Source organism: Salmo salar, chromosome 14 (genome assembly GCF_965601325.2).
Source record: "Salmo salar chromosome 14, fSalSal1, whole genome shotgun sequence".
Lineage (NCBI taxonomy): Eukaryota > Metazoa > Chordata > Actinopteri > Salmoniformes > Salmonidae > Salmo > Salmo salar.
The window spans coordinates 103771654-103795736 of NC_138304.1; the positions used below are offsets into that span (position 1 = coordinate 103771654).

Genomic DNA, 24083 nt, shown 5'->3' on the forward strand with positions numbered 1-24083 from the left:
TTGTTGTCCGTCCCTCACCTCACCGTCTTCGAGACCACTTCCTGTCTGTCACTCGTTACTATGGCAATTTAAAATGGCGCTGACTGTTGCTCAAATAAAACCTGGTCGAAGATCAAAATAATGAATATAGAGATGTTTTTATGTTAAATGAACACGTTTAGTATTAGTGTATTGAATACATCTATTTGCTTTGATTCGCTTCCTAAAGTGTTTCCATTCCCCTTTAATACTATGATCAAACTAGCACATCAAGTTGGGTTATTTTATCAGGAATTATTCTGTTATTTTATCATATGGGGTTGCGGTACCAGGAATTATTCTGTTATTTTATCATATAGGGTGGGGGTGGTACCAGGAATTATTCTGTTATTTTATCATATGGGGTGGTGGTACCAGGAATTATTCTGTTATTTTATCATATGGGGTGGTGGTACCAGGAATGAATCTGTTATTTTATCATATGGCGTGGTGGTGGTACCAGGAATTAATCTGTTATTTTATCATATGGGGTGGTGGTACCAGGAATTAATCTGTTATTTTATCATATGGGGTGGTGGTACCAGGAATGAATCTGTTATTTTATCATATGGGGTGGTGGTACCAGGAATGAATCTGTTATTTTATCATATGGGGTGGTGGTACCAGGAATTAATCTGTTATTTTATCATATGGGGTGGTGGTACCAGGAATTATTCTGTTATTTTATCATATGGGGTGGTGGTACCAGGAATGAATCTGTTATTTTATCATATGGGGTGGTGGTACCAGGAATGAATCTGTTATTTTATCATATGGGGTGGTGGTACCAGGAATTAATCTGTTATTTTATCATATGGGGTGGTACCAGGAATTAATCTGTTATTTTATCATATGGGGTGGTGGTACCAGGAATTAATCTGTTATTTTATCATATGGGGTGGTGGTACCAGGAATTATTCTGTTATTTTATCATATGGGGTGGTGGTACCAGGAATTAATCTGTTATTTTATCATATGGGGTGGTGGTACCAGGAATTATTCTGTTATTTTATCATATGGGGTGGTGGTACCAGGAATTAATCTGTTATTTTATCATATGGGGTGGTGGTACCAGGAATGAATCTGTTATTTTATCATATGGGGTGGTGGTACCAGGAATTAATCTGTTATTTTATCATATGGGGTGGTGGTACCAGGAATTATTCTGTTATTTTATCATATGGGGTGGTGGTACCAGGAATTAATCTGTTATTTTATCATATGGGGTGGTGGTAGCAGGAATTATTCTGTTATTTTATCATATGGGGTGGTGGTGGTACCAGGAATTAATCTGTTATTTTATCATATGGTGGTGGTACCAGGAATTCATCTGTTATTTTATCATATGGGGTGGGGGTGGTACCAGGAATTAATCTGTTATTTTATCATATGGGGTGGGGGTGGTACCAGGAATTATTCTGTTATTTTATCATATGGGGTGGTGGTGGTGGTACCAGGAATGATCTGTTATTCGTGTCACAATACTGATACTGTATCATCTGTAAATGAAATAAACCGGTGGTTGTCTTCCTTCCCCAGTGTCCTCTGGATGGCATCTCCAGTAAGATGGCCTGTCACAATGGCTGGCAGATATGTTGAAATCTGGTGCTGTGAAAGCTTTAATATAGGGAGTGGCCTCTTGGTAAGATCTACATCCTACCTGACTGATGATTGGTTTAAATGTTACCAGACAACTACACATGGTTACCACACAGTCACCCAACTGAAAAACACAATCACAGAAATATGTGATTTCTAATACACTTGAATAATTTATCCTCTTTTCATAAAATAAGTACATGACTCTATATTTTTTTTCTTATTATTTTGTACTTTTGAATCAAGTAAGAAACGTTGTTACTTTCCATGACAATAAGGCCGGCCAGGTGCAGAGTGAAAAGAAAAATGGGAAAAATCTAGGCTACTGCAGCCAATGTGAAAGGAGGATAACAAGCGTGTAAAATAGTTATTTTCTTTAAAGAAATGTTGCCCAAAGGCTCACCATTGTCTCTCCTTAGGCCAGTGATACTATAGCCTTTATCTCTAGTAGTACTGAGTCCCATATAGCTCACTATATTCACCATCGTCTCTCCTCAGTCCAATAGTACTACTAGAGATGAAGGCTATAGTATCGAGTCCCATATGGCTCACTATATACAGTGCATTCAGAAAGTATTCAGACCCCTTCACTTTTTCCACATTTTGTTATGTTAATTTTATTCTAAAATTGATTAAATTGTTTTTCCCCCCCCTCATCATTCTACACACAATACCCCATAATGACAAAGCAAAAACAGTTTTTTAGAGTTTTTTGCAAATGTATATCATTTTCATTCTTCAGTACTTAGTTGATGCATCTCTGACAGCAATTACAGCCTTGACTCTTCTTGGCACACCTGTATTTGGGGAGTTTCTCCCATTCTTCTCTGCAGATCCTCTCAAGCTCTTGTCAGGTTGGATGGGGAGCGTCGTTGCACAGCTATTTTCAGGTCTCTCAAGAGATGTTCGATCAGGTTCAAGTCCGGGCTCTGGCTGGGCCACTCAAGGACTTGTCGTGAAGCCACTCCTGCATTGTCTTGGGTGTGTGCTTAGGGTCGTTGTCCTGTTGGAAGGTGAATCTTTGTCCCAGTCTGAGGTCCTGAGCAGGTTTTCATCAAGGATCTCTCTGTATTCTGCTCCGTTCATCTTTCCTTCAATTCTGACTAGTCTCCCAGTCCCTGCCGCTGAAAACAATCCCCAGAGCATGATGCTGCCACCACAATGCTTCACCGTAAGGATGGTGCCAGGTTTCCTCCAGACGTGATGCTTGGCTTTCAGGCCAAAGAGTTCAATCTTGGTTTCATTAGACCAGAGAATTTTGTTTCTCATGGTCTGAGAGTCCTTTAGGTGCCTTTTGGCAAACTCAAAGCAGGCTGTCATGTCCCTTTCACTGAGGAGTGGCTTCCTCATTGGTAGTGCTGCAGAGATGGTTGTCCTTCTGGAAGATTCTCCCATCTCCACAGAGGAACTCTGGAGCGCTGTCAGAGTGACCATAGGGTTCTTGTTCACCTCCCGGACCAAGGCCCTTTTTTTTCACAGTTATTTTACCTTTATTTAACTCGACAAGTCAGTTAAGAACAAATACTTATCTTCAATGACAGCCTAGGAACAGTGGGTTAACTGCCTTGTTCAGGGGCAGAATGACAGATTTTTTATCTTGTCAGCTCGGCGATTCAATCTTGCAACCTTCCGGTTACTAGTCCAACGCTCTAACCACTAGGCTACCTTCTCCCCCGATTGCTCAGTTTGGCCAGGTGGCCAGCTCTAGGAAGAGTCTTGGTGTTTCCAAACTTCTTCCATTTAAGAATGATGGAGGCCACTGTGTTCTTGGGGACCTTCAATGCTGCAGAATATTTTTTGGTACCCTTCCCCAGATTGGTGCCTCGACACAATCCTGTTTCGGAGCTCTACGGACAATTCCTTCGACCTCTTTGCTTGGTTTTTGCTCTGACATGCACTGTCAACTGTGGGACCTTATATAGACAGGTGTGTGCCTTTCCAGATCATGTCCAATCAATTGACTTTACCACAGGTGGACTCCAATGAAGTTGTAGAAACATCTCAAGGATGATCAATGGAAACAGGATGCACCTGTGCTCAATTTCGAGTCTCATATCAAATGTTTTGAATACTTATGTAAATAAGTTATTTTTTTAATTTTTATAAATTAGCAACACTTAAAAAAAACGGTTTTTGTTTTGTCATTATGGGGTATTGTGTGTAGATTGAGGACATTTTTATTTATTTTTTAATACATTTTAGAATAAGGTTGTGATATAACAAAATGTGGAAAAAGGGAAGGGGTCTGAATACTTTCAGACTGTAGTGCGCTACTGTTCACAAGGTACGTCCCAAAAGTTGTTCACCATGTAGGGAGTAGTTTACCATTTGCACTCCCTGTTTCTGTAGTCACGATCCAGAGGCCTGTGGATTTTATGAAGTAAAACTGACTCTGTAAGGCCATCCACAGAAACAAGACATTTTCATGAATCAGTTGAACTCAAACCAAAGGTTTAATATTTGGTTGTGAAATGACAGACGATGTTAATAATGCTGACGCAGGACTAATAAAGAACGTTGTTTTAAAGCAACTTAAAGACACATTTAATGATAAGGGAATTTATATGCTTAAAAGTAATGACTAAACAATTCCACCCTGAAACGTAATTATGACATTATGTAACAGATATAATGAATAATTAGACAAACGTAACTATTAGTAATTATTAGATTCTGTAACATGTATAATGAATTAGAATGATAAACTTCAGTCTAATAAGGTTTGGTCGAGACAAGTAGAAATGTGTGTGTGTGTGACTAAGAAGATACCGAGAACAATTAAACTGTATATGACCTGACCTGGCTAGAACTCTGAGAAACTTACGGCAGGACAGGGAGTCCGGTCAAGGTTCCTCTAATCTCGGGGGAATGGAACTGCCAGTATGGTAGTGATAAACAGTGGTGAGAACTATGGGGAAGGATACTACTGTTTGTGTGGAGGTATGTGCGTAAGTAGGGAGTGAGTTATAAAACGGCATGTTTTTGTATTATGGACTTTAGAACGTTCTCGTGAATAAACTGAATAAACTGCCTAATTATTATTAAACCCAGGGTCTAACAAACCTCGGGAATTAGTCAAAGCTTTAATAATTGTTAGTTATTATCATTGGGATTGACAATTAATTAAACATGAAATGGTTAAGTAACAGAAAATCCATCAACATTGTCTTTTGAACGCATGGGAATAGTGTTTAGTGTAAGTAACTATAAGGAATAGCCATATTGTGCCTATCTGCTTGGGTTGTGTCCCAAAATACACTATATTCTCTGGTTAAAACATTTAAACGTTCAAAAAAATTATAATTTTATTGACACACACCGGATAGGTGCAGTAAAATGTGGTGTTTTACACGGTCAGCCATAGTAGTACAGTACCCCTGGTGCAAAAAAAACAACAATTATTCACCTTGTCGGCTCGGGTATTCAAACCAGCAACCTTTCAGTTACTGGCCAAACGCTCTAACCGCTAGGCTATCTGCTGCCACCATACTACTACTGTGTGGGGAATACATAAGCCATTTGGGATGCAGGCCTAGAGATCTAGAATTGGGAAGCAGCTCATTTCGTTGAACGTTAGTTTTCAGAAGAATAAAAGGTTTTCTTGCCTAAACTTTAAAAGCTTCATTATCTTACAAAGTGATTTTTTATTTAGATTTTTTTTTTAAATAAATTTGACAATAGGTCTAATATATAAATGGTATTTTTAAATATGCAGCGTCCCTTTTTCTCAAGCGCTGCCCTACCTAAGCCTAAATCATTTGTAGTTTCATTGGTCAAAAAGCAAAAATAACACATTGATTGACACACACCGGATAGGTGCAGTAAAATGTGGTGTTAATTGATTGATTAACACCACACATTAATTGATTGATTAATCGACGAGATCAAAAGATAAATCTTGGGAATTGCATAATCTGTTATTCCATTAGGAAATAAGATAATTCAGTGATTGTTTGACTCCAAAAGGGCATCTTTATGAAGATTTTTTTTTAAATTGTCGTCTTGTTTTTCTTTCTCAACTGCAGTGACTGCTACCTTTTCTAACCTCTGGATGACCTCTACTACAAGCACAGTCTTTTGTGCTGTATTTACAAAATCCAGCTGCAGTACACCACTGTTTGTACTTTCCTAGAGCAGACTAAGGGCTCTATTCTGTCTGTGTCGCTGAAGTGTTTTTAAAGGTATTTTCTGACTGAGCCGCCATGAAGCGTTTACGGTGAAGGCAGTCTCTAACGCTGGAACATTGTCTTTAAATGTCAATCGCGCTGAACTTCCACGATACGGATTGAATAGAGCCCTAACTAGAACTCTATGTTTTAGAAAAATACTCCAAAATAAAGCTTTAATTTGAAAGAAATGGGGACCAATGCCATTTTGTTTGCAAAAATATGAAGGCCTTTGAAGACAAATTTTAACTCTGAGTTGACTTCTTAAGTGGATACTGTTTTGATTCTCTCTCTCTACTCATTATCCTCTCTCCACCCTCCACCCCATGTCTCTCAGGTTCTTGCAGTCCTTGCTTTGTTCGTCCGTCTTAGTTCCATTCCACAAGAATCCAGTCTTTTTCAAAAGCGCAATGTTGCTTCCACAATGGTAGACGTCTCCATTTCACCTGGAAAACAGTAGAAATATGTAAAACTTAGAAGTCAGTGCGTCCCTATAGGCACCTTATTCCCTATATAGTGCACTACCTGTGACCAGAGCCCTATGATATGTAGTGTGTGTGTTTGAGAGAGAGAGAGTGTGGTGTTCGTCTTTAAAGAATGTATAAGCATTCAATGAAACATAATCACTGCCAGATCAATTTGATGCACTCCCTGCATTACAACATAAAAAATAAACAAATAACATTTACATTTACTTTACACCTTGTCTTTTCAATGAGGTGTAGTTATTAACATGCAGCAACAGTCCTATTCTAGGTGTAGTGCTGGTAGTGCTGGTGTTCTTACTTGCTGTCCTCTGTCAGTGCTTGCTGGCCCGCAGGTTGCGCTGTTTCTGTCTCTCCATTAGCTTCTGTTCCCCTTGGAGATAGAGTGCTCCTCAGTGTTGAACACACAGGCTTCTCTAAGGTGTGAGCTGGTTTCTTAGCCACGGGTGGTGGAATTCTCCTCGGAATCACAGTTCTTCCAACGTTGCCGTTAGCGACTGTGGAAGCCTTAGATTGTTCGGAAACACGCTTGAGTTCCGCGGCTAGGCTCTGCTTTAGGCTCGCCTGTACCTCGGGGGAGGAGGAGGCAGGCGTTTCTATGACAACCTTCTTTGAGCTCCTGGAGAAGATGAAGCTAGCGGTGGTGGTGGGGGTCTTTAGCATCTCGCCCCCTTCTGGTGACAATGGGGATAACATTCCTGATTCACCCCCACTGCAACTGGGAAATGAGGTGGAGGATGGCATTCTAAAGCGTGTTGGAAGATTATCTCTGGAAGACATGGCCGCTGTCTTCATTCTGATAGCTTCCTGCAAACTCATCGAGGGGGCGGTGAGCGTCACTGGTGATGACTTCAGTGGCGGAGTTGTGGATTTTAGTGACAGGGATTTCCGAATTGGTTTTTGGGGTGTTACGTTCTGAGATCCTTGGGTTTGGATTTGGGTTGAACTCTGATCCTGAGCAGATGGTTTCCCACTGTTGGAATTGTTGTCGTCAGAAAGCGCTTTACCGTGGTCTTCGCCAACGTTGACCGATCTGAGACGTACCATTTGAAGCAGAGAGGGTGTGACCAGTGGAATGTTGGCGTCTTCTTTGGGAATGGGGACACTCTTGTGCCTAGACAGAAGGTCTTTGCTCCTGGACTCTCTGTTCGCCAAGCTTGGCTGTCTCCTGAAGATCACATGGGTTTGGTTCTCAGTTGGGAGAGGGGGTGGGAGAGGGATGTTAATGGGTGGTGGAAGTGGGGCACTGTTAGGGAGCTCAGAGGGCATCTGATCCTCAAATTGTACAGGGGGAGGGAGGGGGACATTGATAGGAGGTGGAGGAGGAATACTTGATGGGGTCACCAAGGCTGTTGTCATTGGTGGAGGAGGAGGAGCTTCCTGGGGTGGGGGAGGGACATCCTCTGGTAAGGGCGGGACTTCCTGTGACTCAGGAGAAGTTTCTGTTGGTTGAGGGGTGGCTTCTTGCATTGTGATTGGTTTCTGGGCAGATTGCTCGACCTCTGCCTCTTTTTCATTGGGCTGAACTGGAGAAACGACAGCTGAATCATCTGACGGAATTAATTGGAGCTCAGCTGATTCAGATATCTCAAAGCTGGTTTCATCAGTTGGGATTGCATTAGAGTTCAGAATCACCTTTTCATGTTTATCCTCTTTTGGCTCCATTTGAGCCGGAATGGGTGACAGATCTGCAGTTTCCCCATTCACAGTTGCTACAGTGAAACCATTCATGGTTTCCTTAACCTCCTCCCCATCCAGAGCTACAATGGACGCCTCCTGGACAACAGTGACTGTGTTACATGTCTCCACCACGTCTGGCAAGCTCTCCGTCATGAAGGGAGGGGGAGGAGGTGGAAAGTCCATCTCATCTGGCTCATCAAAGACTGAATGTGCTGGCACCTCTGGTGGAGGTGGAGGGGGCCAGCAGGACTGTACTATGGGAATTTCTTCCTCACACTCCACCTCTACCTCAGGTGGGGGAGTGGCCACAGAGTAGGGAGGTGTCTTAGAAGGAGGTGGAGGAGGGTGGTGGGCAGGGGGAGGGGAGGCTGGAGGAGAGACCCGGTCCACTTTGGGAGGCTCCGCGGCAAGGGTCTGTGTAGATTTGGTGGGACTTTCCTCTTTAGTGTTTTCAGTAGCACTCCGACCTTCGACCTCCTTAGCTGCTACCTCAACCTCAACTTCCTTAGTGACTACCTCAACTTCCTTAACGACTACCTCAGCCTGTGGAGAACACTTCTCACTCTCGCTGGGTGACTCTACCTTCACCTCTACTGTGACCTCATCAAATGGCGACTTTTGTTGAATATCTGCTGTTAATTGAACTTTAGCTTCTTTGCTAGGAGTACTTTTCTTCATGACAGGAGGGGGTTCCTTCTTTGGAATCATCGTTAAACTAACTTGTGTCTCTAGCCTCTGTTCTTGATCCTTGACGTGTGCAACACTACTACTGCTACTACTACTCTGTTCCTGGTTCTGGTCCAGGATCTCTACACTTGCTTTTACCTTCTCTGCGATCACCGCCGGGCTTCCTTGTTCTTTCGTTTGACTTTCTGTGCTCTCGGATACCTCATGTGCCTGCTCTAACGTAGGCTCAGTCTTGTCTTGGGGAACAATGTATTTGCTTTCTGATTTTGTCAAAGTAACTTCTTCTACCGTAGCCTGCTTTTTGTCTGAGCCTTCAGACTCCTTGCTAGCTTTAGATTGAGGTTCCTGCTTTTGCTCAATCATGGCAGCTTGCTCTTTTAGTTCCTGTTGCTTCTGGAGCTGTGCTAGCCTGTTGACGTTGGGGCAAGGCCCACACAGCAGTTCGAAGGTACGTTTGTTGTGTGCCCAGGTCTCCGGGGGTGGCGGGGAAGGGGCTTTGATGTTGGGGGGTGGCGGAATGTTAAGCAGCTCACTGATCGCCATGGATGAAGAGAAACGGACCGGGGTCACCGTTTCTGGATTATCTATTCTCATAACAGCCGGGGGTAGAGAGGCCTGCTGAAGAGGGCTAAAGCTGTTTTTCGAGGCCTCTCGATTGACGAGTTCTGAGGTGACTGAAGACAGGGAGGTGAGGGAAGAGGAGACCGAGGCTGCAGAGAAGGAAGCTCTTGAACCAGATCGTTCTGGTTTGACGGGATACTTCTTCTGTTTACTTGGGGAGATGGAAGGGAGGATCCCCTTGGGGGAAAGTGTCGGCGTACCACTCTGGCTGGAGTACCCACTGGAGGGGGACATGGTCCTTTCAAATGTACCCTCCTCTGAGGGGGCCTTCTGGGGGGAAGAGCTGCTGGACACTGGCCCCTCTGATTTTCCACTACCTCCATGGGAGGCCTGTGTGGGACTCAGAGGACTAGAGGCTGTGGAAGATTTTGTATCATCTAAAGAGTTAAACCCAGATGAGTTGGATACAGGGACAGAGCTCTTTGTGATTTCTTTGTAGAGCCCTTTAGAGATCTTGATCGTAACCAAGCTTGTGTCCTCAGCAGCCTCCAACTTCCCACCCACAGAGTCACTGAGGTCTTTAATCTCCACCAGTCGCCTCTTTATCATCTTCTCATGGTGCAGTGAGTTGGTCCTCCTGGGGGGAGCCGGGGGCAGCTTGGTCTTCATGATCGACAGACAGCGAGAGAATCTGTGAGAGTCTCCTCCAACATCGCTCATCTCCCCAGATCCAGATAGACCCCCTTGAGCAGTCGCAGTACCAGTACCCCTACTGGTGCTGCTGACCCAGCTACCTGAGCTTTGTAGGCTCACCTTGTCCTGGTCCCCAGCACCAGACTGCTGCTGTCTCTCCTGCCCAATGAGGCTCACCGTCTGTGGGTTAGCAGGTCCGAAGCTCCCCTTCGTGGAGGAGATGGCGGAGGAGTTGGACTTGATCGTCTTGGAAGACTGCGAGTGGCTCCAGCTGGATCTCGAAGTCACTGAGTGTGGGGTCGCCTTAGAGCCATTGTCACAGGAACTACTGTCACCCTGTGAAACGCTGTCACCGCCTTCATAGCAGCCTTCACCGCCCGACCTCCTCGACGACGCAGGGCTGGCAGACGACCCGGATGCCAGGCAGCTCTTGCTGACGGTACGGACCGTTCCGTTACCGCTGTTTCCACGGGTACGGCTGGTGCTGCGGTCAATCTGTATGACGTCGACGGAGGCCGGCAGGTAGGCGTTGGGGATAATCTTAGACATGTAGGCGGCTTGGGGAGAGATGGACATCACCGGACCCTGGGTGGAGGCAAATACAAGGGTCAACATTAGGAGTCATACAATGTAGAGAACTGCGGAGCTGTCATACTATGTAGATATACTGTAGTTTGGCCAACTGTGGTGCTGGAGGCCATTATGCAGCCTCAGCATTCCATTCCCTTTCTAAAATTTTCCGCCGCCGTTGTTGCAACCCCTATTTACCAGTCTGTTCAACCTCTCTTTCATATCGTCCGAGATTCCTAAAGATTGGAAAGCTGCTGCGGTCCTCCCCCTCTTCAAAGGGGGTGACACTCTAGACCCAAACTGTTACAGACCTATATCCATCCTGCCCTGCCTTTCTAAAGTCTTCGAAAGCCAAGTTAACAAACAGATAAAAAATCATTTCGAATCCCACTGTACCTTCTCCGCTGTGCAATCCGGTTTCCGAGCTGGTCACTGGTGCACCTCAACCACGCTCAAGGTACTAAACGATATCATAACCGCCATCGATAAAATGTCCTATTGTCTGGACCTCTGGCAGTCTCTATGGGGGTACCGCAGGGTTCAGTTCTCGGGCCGACTCTTTTCTCTCTATATATCAATGATGTCGCTCTTGCTGCGGGTGATTCCTTGATCCACCTCTATGCAGACGACACCATTCTGTATACATCTGGCCCTTCTTTGGACACTGTGAACAAACCTCCAAATGAGCTTCAATGCCATACAACTCTCCTTCCGTGGCCTCCAATTGCTCTTAAACGCTAGTAAATCTAAATGCATGCTCTTCAACCGATCGCTGCCCGCACCCGCCCGACTAGCATCACTACTCTGGATGGTTCTGACTTAGAATATGTGGACAACTACAAATACCTAGGTGTCTGGTTAGACACTTTTATCCAAAGCGACTTACAGTAATGTGTGCATACTTTTTCGTTGACACTGAGTGTACAAAATATCAAGGACACCTTCGTAATATTGAGTTGCACATGCCCCTTTTGCCCTCGGAACAGCCTCAATTCGTCAGTGAACGGACTCTACAAGGTGTCGAAAGCGTTCCACAGGGATGCTGGCCAATGTTGACTCCAATGAAGTTGTGTCAAGTTGGCTGGATGTCCTTCAGGTGGTGGACCATTCTTGATACACACTGGAAACTGTTGAGTGTGAAAAAACCATTGCAGTTCTTGACACAAACTGGTGGGCATTGACGCCCACTACCATACACCGTTCAAAGGCACTTAAATCTTTTGTCTTGCCCATATTACCCTCTGAATGGCACACATACACAATCCATGTTTAAATTGTCTCAAGGCTTAAAAATCCTTCTTTAACCTGTTTAGGATAGGGGCAGTATTTTCACGGCCGGATAAAAAACGTACCCGATTTAATCTGGTTATTACTCCTGCCCAGAAATTAGAATATGCATATAATTATTTAATTTGGATAGAAAACACCCTAAAGTCTCTAAAACTGTTTGAATGGTGTCTGTGAGTATAACAGAACTCATATGGCAGGCCAAAACCTGAGAAGATTCCATACAGGAAGTGCCCTCTCTGTCCATTTCTTGGCCTTCTATAGCCTCTTTATGGAAAATAGAGGATCTCTGCTGTAATGTGACATTTTCTAAGGCTCCCATAGGCTCTCAGAAGGCGTCAGAACGGGGAATGATGACTGCAGTCCCTGGGCGAAAAACAGTAGGGGATTTGGAAAGTGGTCGATCTGAGAACAATGACACGGGGCGCGCGTGCATGTGAAGACACCATTTTACTTCTTTCAGTCTTTGAACGGATACAACGTCTCCCGGTTGGAATATTATCGCTATTTTACGAGAAAAATCGCATAAAAATTGATTTTAAACAGCGTTTGAAATGCTTCGAAGTACGGTAATGGAATATTTAGAATTTTTTTGTCACGATATGCGCCGGCGCGTCACCCTTCGGATAGCGTCTTGAACGCAAGAACAAAATGCAGCTATTTGGATATAAATATGGATTATTTGGAACCAAAACAACATTGGGTGGTGAAGTAGAAGTCCTGGGAGTGCATTCTGACGAAGAACAGCAAAGGTAATCCAATTTTTCTTATAGTAAATCTGAGTTTGGTGAGTGCCAAACTTGGTGGGTGTCAAAATAGCTAGCCATGATTGCCGGGCTATCTACTCAGAATATTGCAAAATGTGCTTTCACCGAAAAGCTATTTTAAAATCGGACACCGCGATTGCATAAAGGAGTTCTGTATCTATAATTCTTAAAATAATTGTTATGTTTTTTGTCAACGTTTATCGTGAGTAATTTAGTAAATTCACCGGAAGTCTTCGGTGGGTATGCTAGTTCTGAACGTCACATGCTAATGTAAAAAGCTGGTTTTTGATATAAATATGAACTTTATTGAACAAAACATGCATGTATTGTATAACATAATGTCCTAGGAGTGTCATCTGATGAAGATCATCAAAGGTTAGTGCTGCATTTAGCTGTAGTTTTGGTTTTTGTGACATTATATGCTAGCTTGAAAAATGGGTGTCTGATTATTTCTGGCTGGGTACTCTCCTGACATAATCTAATGTTTTGCTTTCGTTGTAAAGCCTTTTTGAAATCGGACAATGTGGTTAGATAAAGGAGAGTCTTGTCTTTAAAATGGTGTAAAATAGTCATATGTTTGAAAAATTTAAGTTTTGGGATTTTTGAGGAGTTTGTAATTCACGCCACGCTCTACCATTGGATATTGGCGAGGCGTTCCGCTAGCGGAACATCTAGATGTAGTTAACCTGTCTCCTCCACTTCAACTACACTGATTGAAGTGGATTTAACAAGTGACATCAATAAAGGATCATAGATTTCACCTGGATTCACTTGGTCAGTCTATATCATGGAAAGAGCAGGTGTTCCTAATGTTTAGTTCACTCAGTGTCGATGACACCAGCAAGAAGTAACACTGTTCTGAACTGGACTCACCTGTGGCTCCTGGAGGAAGCTGGGGAATCCAGCAGAGCAGGAGGAGGTTGTGCCTGGCACGGCCAGAGACTTGGGCCTTTGGGTGGAGGAGAGACGAGAGTCCAGTCCTCTGTGGTGGCTGAAGCCCTGTTCGTCCCCGTATACAGACTGGAGGTGGTGTCTCAGCAGCTGCTCCTCTCTGGATGCCTATTTGGATGAGTTCAGTTGTCCTTATAGTATAAATGTATTTGCACATAGCAAATACATTACATCAGAATCAGATGTAATGAGATACAATGTAACTACAATTTTGTCATGCAAGTAGCTGTCGGTAAGTGAAAGTATTACACTATAACCAGTAGCACAAAACAAATGTACTTGTCCAAGTTATAACGCTGAAAGCCTGATTTTTGATACAGGCTCATATGAAAGCCTCACCTCCAAGTCTGAGAGGTGTACCCTTGCCCCTTCGTAGTTGGCTAGAGGGGTCTCTCCGTCGATGGTGGGGATGACGACCACACCTGGTTGGCCATCACTACCCTGTCCGACAGAGCCGTTAGGGAGCTGGGAATGAACTTGGTACGCAGAGCCACTGTGAAGGGCTAGAAGGGGCATATAGAAGGGGAATATAGAAGGGGAATATAGAAGGGGAATAGAGATGGGGAATATAGAAGGGGAATAGAGAAGGGGAATAGAGAAGGGGAATAGAGATGGGGAATATAGAAGGGGAATAGAGATGGGGTATATAGAAGGGGAATAGAGAGGGGGAATATAGAAGGGGAATAGAGATAGGGAATAGAGAAGGGGAATAGAGATGGGGAAAATAGAAGGGGAATAGAGATGGGGAATAGAGAAGGGGAATATAGAAGGGGAATAGAGATGGGGAATAGAGAAGGGGAATAGAGAAGGGGAATAGAGATGGGGAATATAGAAGGGGAACATAGAAGGAGAATAGAGATGGAACACATCTTATCACCACCAACTATCACCTAATTTAAATATGACAGAATAAAGTACCATTGATTTGACTTTTTGTCAACGTGCCTAAGAGTATTCATTCAACATAACTCTCATGATCACTTTATTTACAAAACCCTGGACCTTTATATCGGTCTGGGTGACTTTTTGTAAAGTGAAGCTCAGAGTAAAGCTAGCTGTCATCCAATGACTACATTATGTACCCAGTTCTCTCTGGACCTGCTGGGGTATTCCCATGATAGTAGTCCTCCTGCTCCTGTTCTTCCTCTTGTCCGGTCTCTTCACTGGGTTCAGAGGCTTGAATGTGGAGCCTGGAAGGATAAGAGGAGATGTTTTAGAGGAGGGAGAACGATGAGATAAGGGATGGATGTGTTGGGGGTTTTAAATGCCTTTTAGGGATATATCTAAATTTACTGGGGGGGGGGGGGGGGGGTCGGGGTGGTCCAAAATAGGGGAAGTTTTGCAAATTTTTTAACATTTTTTTTTGCTTTTGGAGAGGTGTGTTTTTCTTTATTGGGCACAGGGGATGATAGTGGTTTTTTCTCCCTTGTTTACATTTGCTCTTCTGCTCATATTTTCCTTATAAACAATGGTTTGATTTACTTTTGATATTACTCTAATAAAGTTTTGAAATGTTTCTGAAGGTTTGATATGGTGGAGATTATTATTAATCTTTAGCTACTGCAGGCCTATGATATGAAGGAAGTGCGTCCCGGAGCTCCAGCTGACTCCGGCAGTTAAACTTGAGGTGAGGAAGACTGTTTCAGCCCTACCAGAGTTACTCCTATAATATAACAGTATAATGCTTATCTTTATACAAAATATTCAGGTCTAAAATTAACCTCCTACTGTATGTCTTTATCTATATAGCAGACGCAGTAGCAATGTGACATGAACATTGTTTAACCTTTGTTATTTACAACGACGGCCTAACCCAGACAATGCTGGGCCAATTTTACGCCGCCCTGTGGGATTCCCAATTACGACCGAATGTGATATAGCCTGGATTTGAACCAGGGAATGTGGTGACCTATCTTGCACTGAAATACAGTGCATTAGACCGCTGCGCCACTCAGGAAAGCCCACTAAAGAAATGAATGTTGATGTCGTCGAGATATGCTGGTGATATGCTATCTGGGGTTAGGCCTAAGCCTCTTCCTATATATATATATATATATATATATAGGTACACTTCAACTGTGAGAGACGGAATCTAAAACAAGAATCCAGAAAATCACATTGTATGATTTTTAAGTAATTAATTAGCATTTTATTGCATGACATAAGTATTTGATCACTGTCTGTTTCGTTACCCTACAACTACTACTACTACTACACTACTACACTACTGTATTACGATCAGAGCAGGCTGCCGACAATGTACAGCACCACTGAGTGAGCTAGTCTGTGGTGATCGGTGAACCCCCAAAACCATCTGTCCCGTAGCCCTGCGAGGCATCGACTGTACCACAAAAAAGCATGCTGAAGTGGAAAAGTCTATATTCATGTTTATAAATACAGGGTCGCTACAGTTATTGTTATTTCTGGTCGTAAACATTGTTTTGAGTTCACTCTATGAGAGGGGAGGATGTTCCTGTGAAAATATTATTTGTGTATGGGAGGGGGAGGGAGGGGGGGTCATTTTGTTATGACACCTTGAGTTGGACCAGCCCCCCTCCAGTACATTTCGATCTGTCCCTTAAATACAATTTTATTTGAAGGGATGCAAGGAGAGAGGAAGGTATTATGAAAGGAAATTTGAAAACAGCGATGAGCGTCTGTCATTACATACACAGTATTAAGAATCACATTCAGAGTCAATAGTGAACTATTGGAATGTTGTTAGGAGAAAGATGAATGATTTCAAAGAGGGACAGAAACATGTTGGAATGGTTTAGGAAATCAGAGGGTCTGTCTGACTGAATTACAATGAGATTCAGTGAGAGGGAATCAGTGAGTATTATGGGATTCAGAGCAGAGAATGGCATGCTTATCTGTAACAAACTACAGCTGTGTGTGTAGAGACCCAGTAGAGACAGTAAAGACCCAGAGAGACCTAGTAGACAGTAAAGTTCCAGTAGAGACAGTAAATAGACTGAGAACACATTCTCATTTACAGCAACAACCTGGGGGAATAGTTTCAGGGGATAGGAGGGGGGATGAATGAGCCAATTGTAAGCTGGGGATGATTAGGTGACCGTGATGGTATGAGGGCCAGATTGGGAATTTAGCCAGGACACCGGGGTTAACACCCCTACTCTTACGATAAGTGCAATGGGATCTTTAATAACCTCAGAGAGTCAGGACACCTGTTTAACATCCCATCCGAAAGACAGCACCCTACACAGGGCAGTGTCCTGGGGTATTGGGATATTTTTTTAGACTAGAGGAAAGAGTGCCTCCTACTGGCCCTCCAACACCACTTCCAGCAGCATCTGATCTCCCATCCAGGGACTGACCAGGACCAACCCTGCTTAGCTTCAGAAGCAAGCCAGCAGTGGGATGCAGGGTGGTATGCTGCTGGCTGTAGGGTGGTATACCTAGTAGAGACAGTAGAGACCCAGTATACCCAGTATACCCAGTATACCCAGTAGAGACCCAGTATACCCAGTAGAGACAGTAGAGACCCAGTAGAGACCCAGTATACCCAGTAGAGACCCAGTATACCCAGTAGAGACAGTAGAGACCCAGTAGAGACCCAGTATACCCAGTAGAGACCCAGTATAGCCAGTAGAGACCCAGTAGAGACCCAGTAGCGTCCCAGTATACCCAGTATACCCAGTAGAGACAGTGTATACCCAGTAGAGTCCCAGAATACCCAGTATACCCAGTAGAGACCCAGTATACCCAGTAGAGTCCCAGTATACCCAGTAGAGACCCAGTATACCCAGTAGAGACCCAGCAGAGACCCAGTATACCCAGTATACCCAGTATACCCAGTAGAGTCCCAGCATACCCAGTAGAGACCCAGTATACCCAGTACACCCAGTAGAGACCCAGTACACCCAGTAGAGACAGTAGAGACCCAGTATACCCAGTAGAGTCCCAGTAGAGACCCAGTAGAGACAGTAGAGACCCAGTATACCCAGTAGAGTCCCAGTATACCCAGTAGAGACCCAGTAGAGACCCAGTAGAGACCCATTATACCCAGTAGAGACCCAGTATACACAGTAGAGACCCAGCAGAGACCCAGTAGAGTCCTAGCATACCCAGTAGAGACCCATTATACCCAGTAGAGACCCAGTAGAGACCCAGTATACCCAGTATACCCAGTAGAGACCCAGTAGAGACCCAGTAGAGACCCAGTAGAGACCCAGTATACCCAGTAGAGTCCCAGTAGAGACAGTAGGGACCCAGTATACCCAGTAGAGACCCAGTAGATTCCCAGTATACCCAGTAGAGACAGTAGGGACCCAGTTTACCCAGTAGAGACCCAGTAGAGTCCCAGTATACCCAGTAGAGACCCAGTAGAGGCCCAGTATACCCAGTAGAGACCCAGTAGAGACCCAGTAGAGTCCCAGTATACCCAGTATACCCAGTAGAGACCCAATATACCCAGTAGAGACCCAGTAGAGACCCAGTATACCCAGTAATGACCCAGTAGAGACAGTAGAGACCCAGTAGAGACCCAGTATACCCAGTAATGACCCAGTAGAGACAGTAGAGACCCAGTAGAGACCCAGTAGAGACCCAGTATACCCAGTAGAGACCCAGTAGACACCCAGTAGACAGAGACACGTGCTGCTGAGAATGAGGAATGTATGAGAAATATTGGACAAATGACCAAAATATACTAGGTCCAAGGCATGATCTATGATTAGCTTTCATTAAAATATGATGAATGGGACATGATTATGAATTCTCCCCCCCCCTCACACACACACACACACACACCTACCTTGACGTGTGAGCACAGGTCTCGTGGACACAGCCAATCCAGCAGAGGTCACTGTGGTAACAGAATTCCCGGCGGTATTTCCTGACTCCTGAGATCCATCCCTGTGGTTGGTGCTGACATCTTGCTCCGCCTGGAGAGGAATGGGGTTTTTAAGGACAAAGTATTCAATCACTGCAGAAGTTGTCTGCTCCTTGCTCCTAGTTCTCGGTTGACCAGTATCAGCCGTATGGTTTGAAATTACGTGACTACTTACTGCATCACTATGGTCATACTGAAAGTCCACTCCTTTGTTGTGTTCTGTAGGAGAGACAAAGAAGGTTTTTCAGATATTCCCTACAGCTCTGAGATCTAAACACCACTTCTTCCATTAGGGTCTATTGAGAGTGCATCATGCAGGGTGTAGAGTTCTGTGTAGTGTGTTCTGTGTAGTGTGTTCTGAGTAGTGGGTTCTGTGTAGTGGGTTCTGAGTAGTGGGTTCTGAGTAGTGTGTTCTGTGTAGTGTGTTCTGTGTTCTGTGTAGTGTGTTCTGTGTAGTGTGTTCTGAGTAGTGTGTTCTGAGTAGTGTGTTCTGTGTTCTGTGTAGTGTGTTCTGTGTAGTGTGTTCTGTGTAGTGTGTTCTGTGTAGTGTGTTCTGTGTTCTGTGTATTGTGTTCTGTGTAGTGTGTTCTGTGTTCTGTGTAGTGTGTTCTGTGTTCTGTGTTCTGTGTGGTGTGTTCTGTGTAGTGTGTTCTGTGTAGTGTGTTCTGTGTAGTGTGTGGTGTGTTCTGTGTAGTGTGTTCTGTGTAGTGTGTTCTGTGTAGTGTGTTCTGTGTAGTGTGTTCTGTGTAGTGTGTTCTGTGTAGTGTGTTCTGTGTTCTGTGTAGTGTGTTCTGTGTAGTGTGTTCTGTGTAGTGTGTTCTGTGTGGTGTGTTCTGTGTAGTGTGTTCTGTGTGGTGTGTTCTGTGTAGTGTGTTCTGTGTGGTGTGTTCTGTGTAGTGTGTTCTGTGTGGTGTGTTCTGTGTGGTGTGTTCTGTGTAGTGTGTTCTGTGTGGTGTGTTCTGTGTGGTGTGTTCTGTGTAGTGTGTTCTGTGTAGTGTGTTCTGTGTGGTGTGTTCTGTGTAGTGTGTTCTGTGTGGTGTGTTCTGTGTAGTGTGTTCTGTGTAGTGTGTTCTGTGTGGTGTGTTCTGTGTAGTGTGTTCTGTGTGGTGTGTTCTGTGTAGTGTGTTCTGTGTAGTGTGTTCTGTGTAGTGTGTTCTGTGTGGTGTGTTCTGTGTAGTGTGTTCTGTGTGGTGTGTTCTGTGTAGTGTGTTCTGTGTGGTGTGTTCTGTGTAGTGTGTTCTGTGTGGTGTGTTCTGTGTAGTGTGTTCTGTGTGGTGTGTTCTGTGTAGTGTGTTCTGTGTAGTGTGTTCTGTGTGGTGTGTTCTGTGTGGTGTGTTCTGTGTAGTGTGTTCTGTGTGGTGTGTTCTGTGTAGTGTGTTCTGTGTAGTGTGTTCTGTGTAGTGTGTTCTGTGTAGTGTGTAGTGTCACTACCTTGTTGTTGTAGTATCTTTAACCCCTCCCGTGCCTCAGTGTGCAGGTCCTCTAGGTACTGAGGGCGACTGCCCTCGATGAACACATTCTCCTGGTAGTGTGACGAGGCTGTGTAGTGAACTGTCAACCTCTTCTGTTCATCCTGACACTTAGGACCAGCTAGAGAGGGAGGGAGGGAGGGAAAGAGGGAGGGAAAGAGGGAGGGAGGGAGTTAAATAAAGGTGAAACTCCAAACGCTTTATTCCAGGATGAAACCAGTACCTCGGAGATGTGGTAGAATGCCGACATGATAAAGGGTTGTGACTGAGGATCAGATGGGATCAAAACCGCTTGGTAGAGGTTTTGGTAGTGTGCTTAACTTACAGGACAGGACACCCTACACACTGGGGTAGCTGCTTAGTGACTGGCACCAGGGGCTTTAGAATGTATTCCAGTACCTGGCAACATTGTGTTTGGTACTAATGAAGGCATTACAGCCCTAGAACATCCTGCCCCTTAATCAGAGTACACTGGCTCCCCTTTCTGGTCTTCCATCCAATTCAAGATTACCTCCTGCTGTCTGTCCTTCTGCTCCTTTCACCTTTCCTGACCCTTTAGCCCCTCTCTCTCTCTCTCTCTCTCTCTCTCTCTCTCTCTCTCTCTCTCTCTCTCTCTCTCTCTCTCTCTCTCTCTCTCTCTCTCCAGGTATGAGAATGAGAATCCCACTGTTCCACCACCAGTCTCTCTGTTCCACCACCAGTCTCTCTGTTCCACCACCAGTCTCTCTGTTCCACCACCAGTCTCTCTGTTCCATCACCAGTCTCTCTGTTCCATCACCAGTCTCTCTGTTCCACCACCAGTCTCTCTGTTCCACCACCAGTCTCTCTGTTCCATCACCAGTCTCTCTGTTCCACCACCAGTCTCTCTGTTCCATCACCAGTCTCTCTGTTCCACCACCAGTCTCTCTGTTCCACCACCAGTCTCTCTGTTCCACCACCAGTCTCTCTGTTCCATCACCAGTCTCTCTGTTCCATCACCAGTCTCTCTGTTCCACTACCAGTCTCTCTGTTCCACCACCAGTCTCTCTGTTCCATCACCAGTCTCTCTGATCCATCACCAGTCTCTCTGTTCCACTACCAGTCTCTCTGTTCCACTACCAGTATCTCTGTTCCATCACCAGTCTCTCTTGGTATGTGTGTATCATTAGCCTCTCACCACACACTCAGTGCTCTGTTTGGGGCTCAAGCTGCCAAGTGAACTTGTGTGCGGTGTGTGTGTGTGTTTGTGTGTGACAGTCTGCTAGGCAGACGTCCCGCCTTCGCCACCCCGGAGGGCTAACCCCAGATTGTTAAATCCCAAGTGTTTTCTCAGCCTAGATAGTCCATATGGGTGAGGCATCACAAACTGCACCCTATTCTCTATAAAGTGCACTAGAACCCATAGAGCCCTGGACAAAAGTAGTGCACTGCATAGGGAATGGGATGTCATTTGGGACGTAGCCCTGGTATGGTTCCAAGATAAACATGCTGCTGCCTTCCTAAGTGGCCAGGGAACTCAACAGAGAGGTTAGAGTATTGAGGAGACAGAGAGGTTAGAGTAGTGAGGAGACAGAGGTTAGAGTGGTGAGGAGACAGAGAGGTTAGAGTATTGAGGAGACAGAGAGGTAAGAGTAGTGAGGAGACAGAGAGGTTAGAGTAGTGAGGAGACAGAGAGGTTAGAGTAGTGAGGAGACAGAGAGGTTAGAGTATTGAGGAGACAGAGGTTAGAGTAGTGAGGAGACAGAGAGGTTAGAGTATTGAGGAGACAGAGAGGTTAGAGTAGTGACGAGACAGAGAGGTTAGAGTAGTGACGAGACAGAGAGGTTAGAGTATTGAGGAGACAGAGAGGTTAGAGTAGTGAGGAGACAGAGAGGTTAGACTATTGAGGAGACAGAGAGGCTAGAGTATTAAGGAGACAGAGAGGTTAGAGTATTGAGGAGACAGAGAGGCTAGAGTATTGAGGAGACAGAGAGGTTAGAGTGGTGAGGAGACAGAGAGGTTAGAGTACTGAGGAGACAGAGAGGTTAGAGTATTAAGGAGACAGAGAGGTTAGAGTGGTGAGGAGACAGAGAGGTTAGAGTATTGAGGAGACAGAGAGGTTAGAGTATTGAGGAGACAGAGAGGTTAGAGTATTAAGGAGACAGAGAGGTTAGAGTATTGAGGAGACAGAGAGGTTAGAGTATTGAGGAGACAGAGAGGTTAGAGTAGTGAGGAGACAGAGAGGTTAGAGTACTGAGGAGACAGAGAGGTTAGAGTGGTGAGGAGACAGAGAGGTTAGAGTATTGAGGAGACAGAGAGGTTAGAGTATTAAGGAGACAGAGAGGTTAGAGTGGTGAGGAGACAGAGAGGTTAGAGTATTGAGGAGACAGAGAGGTTAGAGTATTAAGGAGACAAAGAGGTTAGAGTATTGAGGAGACAGAGAGGTTAGAGTATTGAGGAGACAGAGAGGTTAGAGTATTGAGGAGACAGAGAGGTTAGAGTATTGAGGAGACAGAGAGATTAGAGTATTGAGGAGACAGAGAGGTTAGAGTATTGAGGAGACAGAGAGGTTAGAGTAGTGAGGAGACAGAGAGGTTAGAGTAGTGAGGAGACAGAGAGGTTAGAGTAGTGACGAGACAGAGAGGTTAGAGTAGTGAGGAGACAGAGAGGTTAGAGTAGTGAGGAGACAGAGAGGTTAGAGTGGTGAGGAAACGGAGAGGTTAGAGTATTGAGGAGACAGAGAGGTTAGAGTATTGAGGAGACAGAGAGGTTAGAGTATTGAGGAGACAGAGAGGTTAGAGTGGTGAGGAGACAGAGAGGTTAGAGTAGTGACGAGACAGAGAGGTTAGAGTAGTGAGGAGACAGAGAGGTTAGAGTATTGAGGAGACAGAGAGGTTAGAGTAGTGAGGAGACAGAGAGGTTAGAGTATTGAGGAGACAGAGAGGTTAGAGTATTGAGGAGACAGAGAGGTTAGAGTATTGAGGAGACAGAGAGGTTAGAGTAGTGAGGAGACAGAGAGGTTAGAGTAGTGACGAGACAGAGAGGTTAGAGTAGTGAGGAGACAGAGAGGTTAGAGTATTGAGGAGACAGAGAGGTTAGAGTAGTGAGGAGACAGAGAGGTTAGAGTATTGAGGAGACAGAGAGGTTAGAGTATTAAGGAGACAGAGAGGTTAGAGTATTGAGGAGACAGAGAGGTTAGAGTAGTGACGAGACAGAGAGGTTAGAGTAGTGACGAGACAGAGAGGTTAGAGTAGTGAGGAGACAGAGAGGTTAGAGTAGTGAGGAGACAGAGAGGTTAGAGTAGTGAGGAGACAGAGAGGTTAGAGTAGTGAGGAGACAGAGAGGTTAGAGTAGTGACGAGACAGAGAGGTTAGAGTAGTGAGGAGACAGAGAGGTTAGAGTAGTGAGGAGACAGAGAGGTTAGAGTGGTGAGGAGACAGAGAGGTTAGAGTAGTGAGGAGACAGAGAGGTTAGAGTAGTGAGGAGACAGAGAGGTTAGAGTGGTGAGGAAACAGAGAGGTTAGAGTCATTTTGTTCTATACTGCTCTGTTCTGTTTTCTTCTGCTACTCGAAGTATAATAGGTACAGTGCATTAGGAAAGTTTTCAGACCCCTTGACTTTTCCCACATTTTGTTACTTTACAGCCTTATTCTAAAAACACAATCCCCCATAATGACAAAGCAGGAACTGGTTTTTAATATATAAAAAATGTCAAACTGAAATATCACATTTACAAGTGTTTAGACCCTTTACTCAGTACTTTGTTGAAGCACGTTTGGCAGCGATTACAGTTTCAAGTCTTCTTGTGTATGAGACTACAAGTGTGGCACACCTGTATTTGGGGGAGTTTCTCCCATTCTTCTCTGCAGATCCTCTCAAGCTCTGTCAGTTTGGATGTTGAGTGTCGCTGCACAGCTATTTTCAGGTCTCCAGAGATGTTCGATCGGGTTCATGTCTGGGCTCTTGCTGGGCCACTCAAGAACATTCAGAGGCTTGACCAGAAGCCACTCTTGCGTTATCTTGGCTGTGTGCTTAGGTTCGTTGTTCTGTTGAAAGGTGAACCTTCACCCCAGTCTGAGGTCCTGAGGACTCTGGAGCAGGTTTTCATCAAGGATTTGGTATTTGGTATTTTTGGTATTTTATTAGGATCCCCATTAGCTGTTGCAAAAGTAGTAGCTACTCTTCCTGGGGTTCCACACAAAACATGAAACATAATACAGAATGACATAATACAGAATATTAATAGACAAGAACAGCTCAAGGACAGAACTACATACATTTTTAAAAAGGCACATGTAGCCTACATATCAATCCATACACACAAACTATCTAGGTCC

The 24083-nt window shown here is 44.6% G+C and overlaps 1 protein-coding gene across 5 annotated transcripts in view; it reads right to left on the reverse strand.

Moving 5' to 3' along the window:
• Window positions 1–4047: 4047 nt before the first annotated feature.
• LOC106570725 (NHS-like protein 3) overlaps window positions 4048–24083 on the reverse strand; it is a 113570-nt gene continuing 93534 nt past the window's right edge. For all 5 annotated transcript variants that reach the window (XM_045695062.2, XM_045695064.2, XM_045695063.2 and 2 more), the window contains 8 exons: window positions 19751–19909; window positions 18495–18538; window positions 18242–18371; window positions 14547–14654; window positions 13804–13967; window positions 13387–13572; window positions 6570–10474; window positions 4048–6229 (listed from right to left, as the gene is read on the reverse strand). In XM_045695062.2, the coding sequence (XP_045551018.2) occupies window positions 6226–6229; window positions 6570–10474; window positions 13387–13572; window positions 13804–13967; window positions 14547–14654; window positions 18242–18371; window positions 18495–18538; window positions 19751–19909 (4700 nt within the window). In that variant the 3' untranslated portion in view covers window positions 4048–6225. The remainder of the gene's footprint in view (window positions 6230–6569; window positions 10475–13386; window positions 13573–13803; window positions 13968–14546; window positions 14655–18241; window positions 18372–18494; window positions 18539–19750; window positions 19910–24083) is intronic.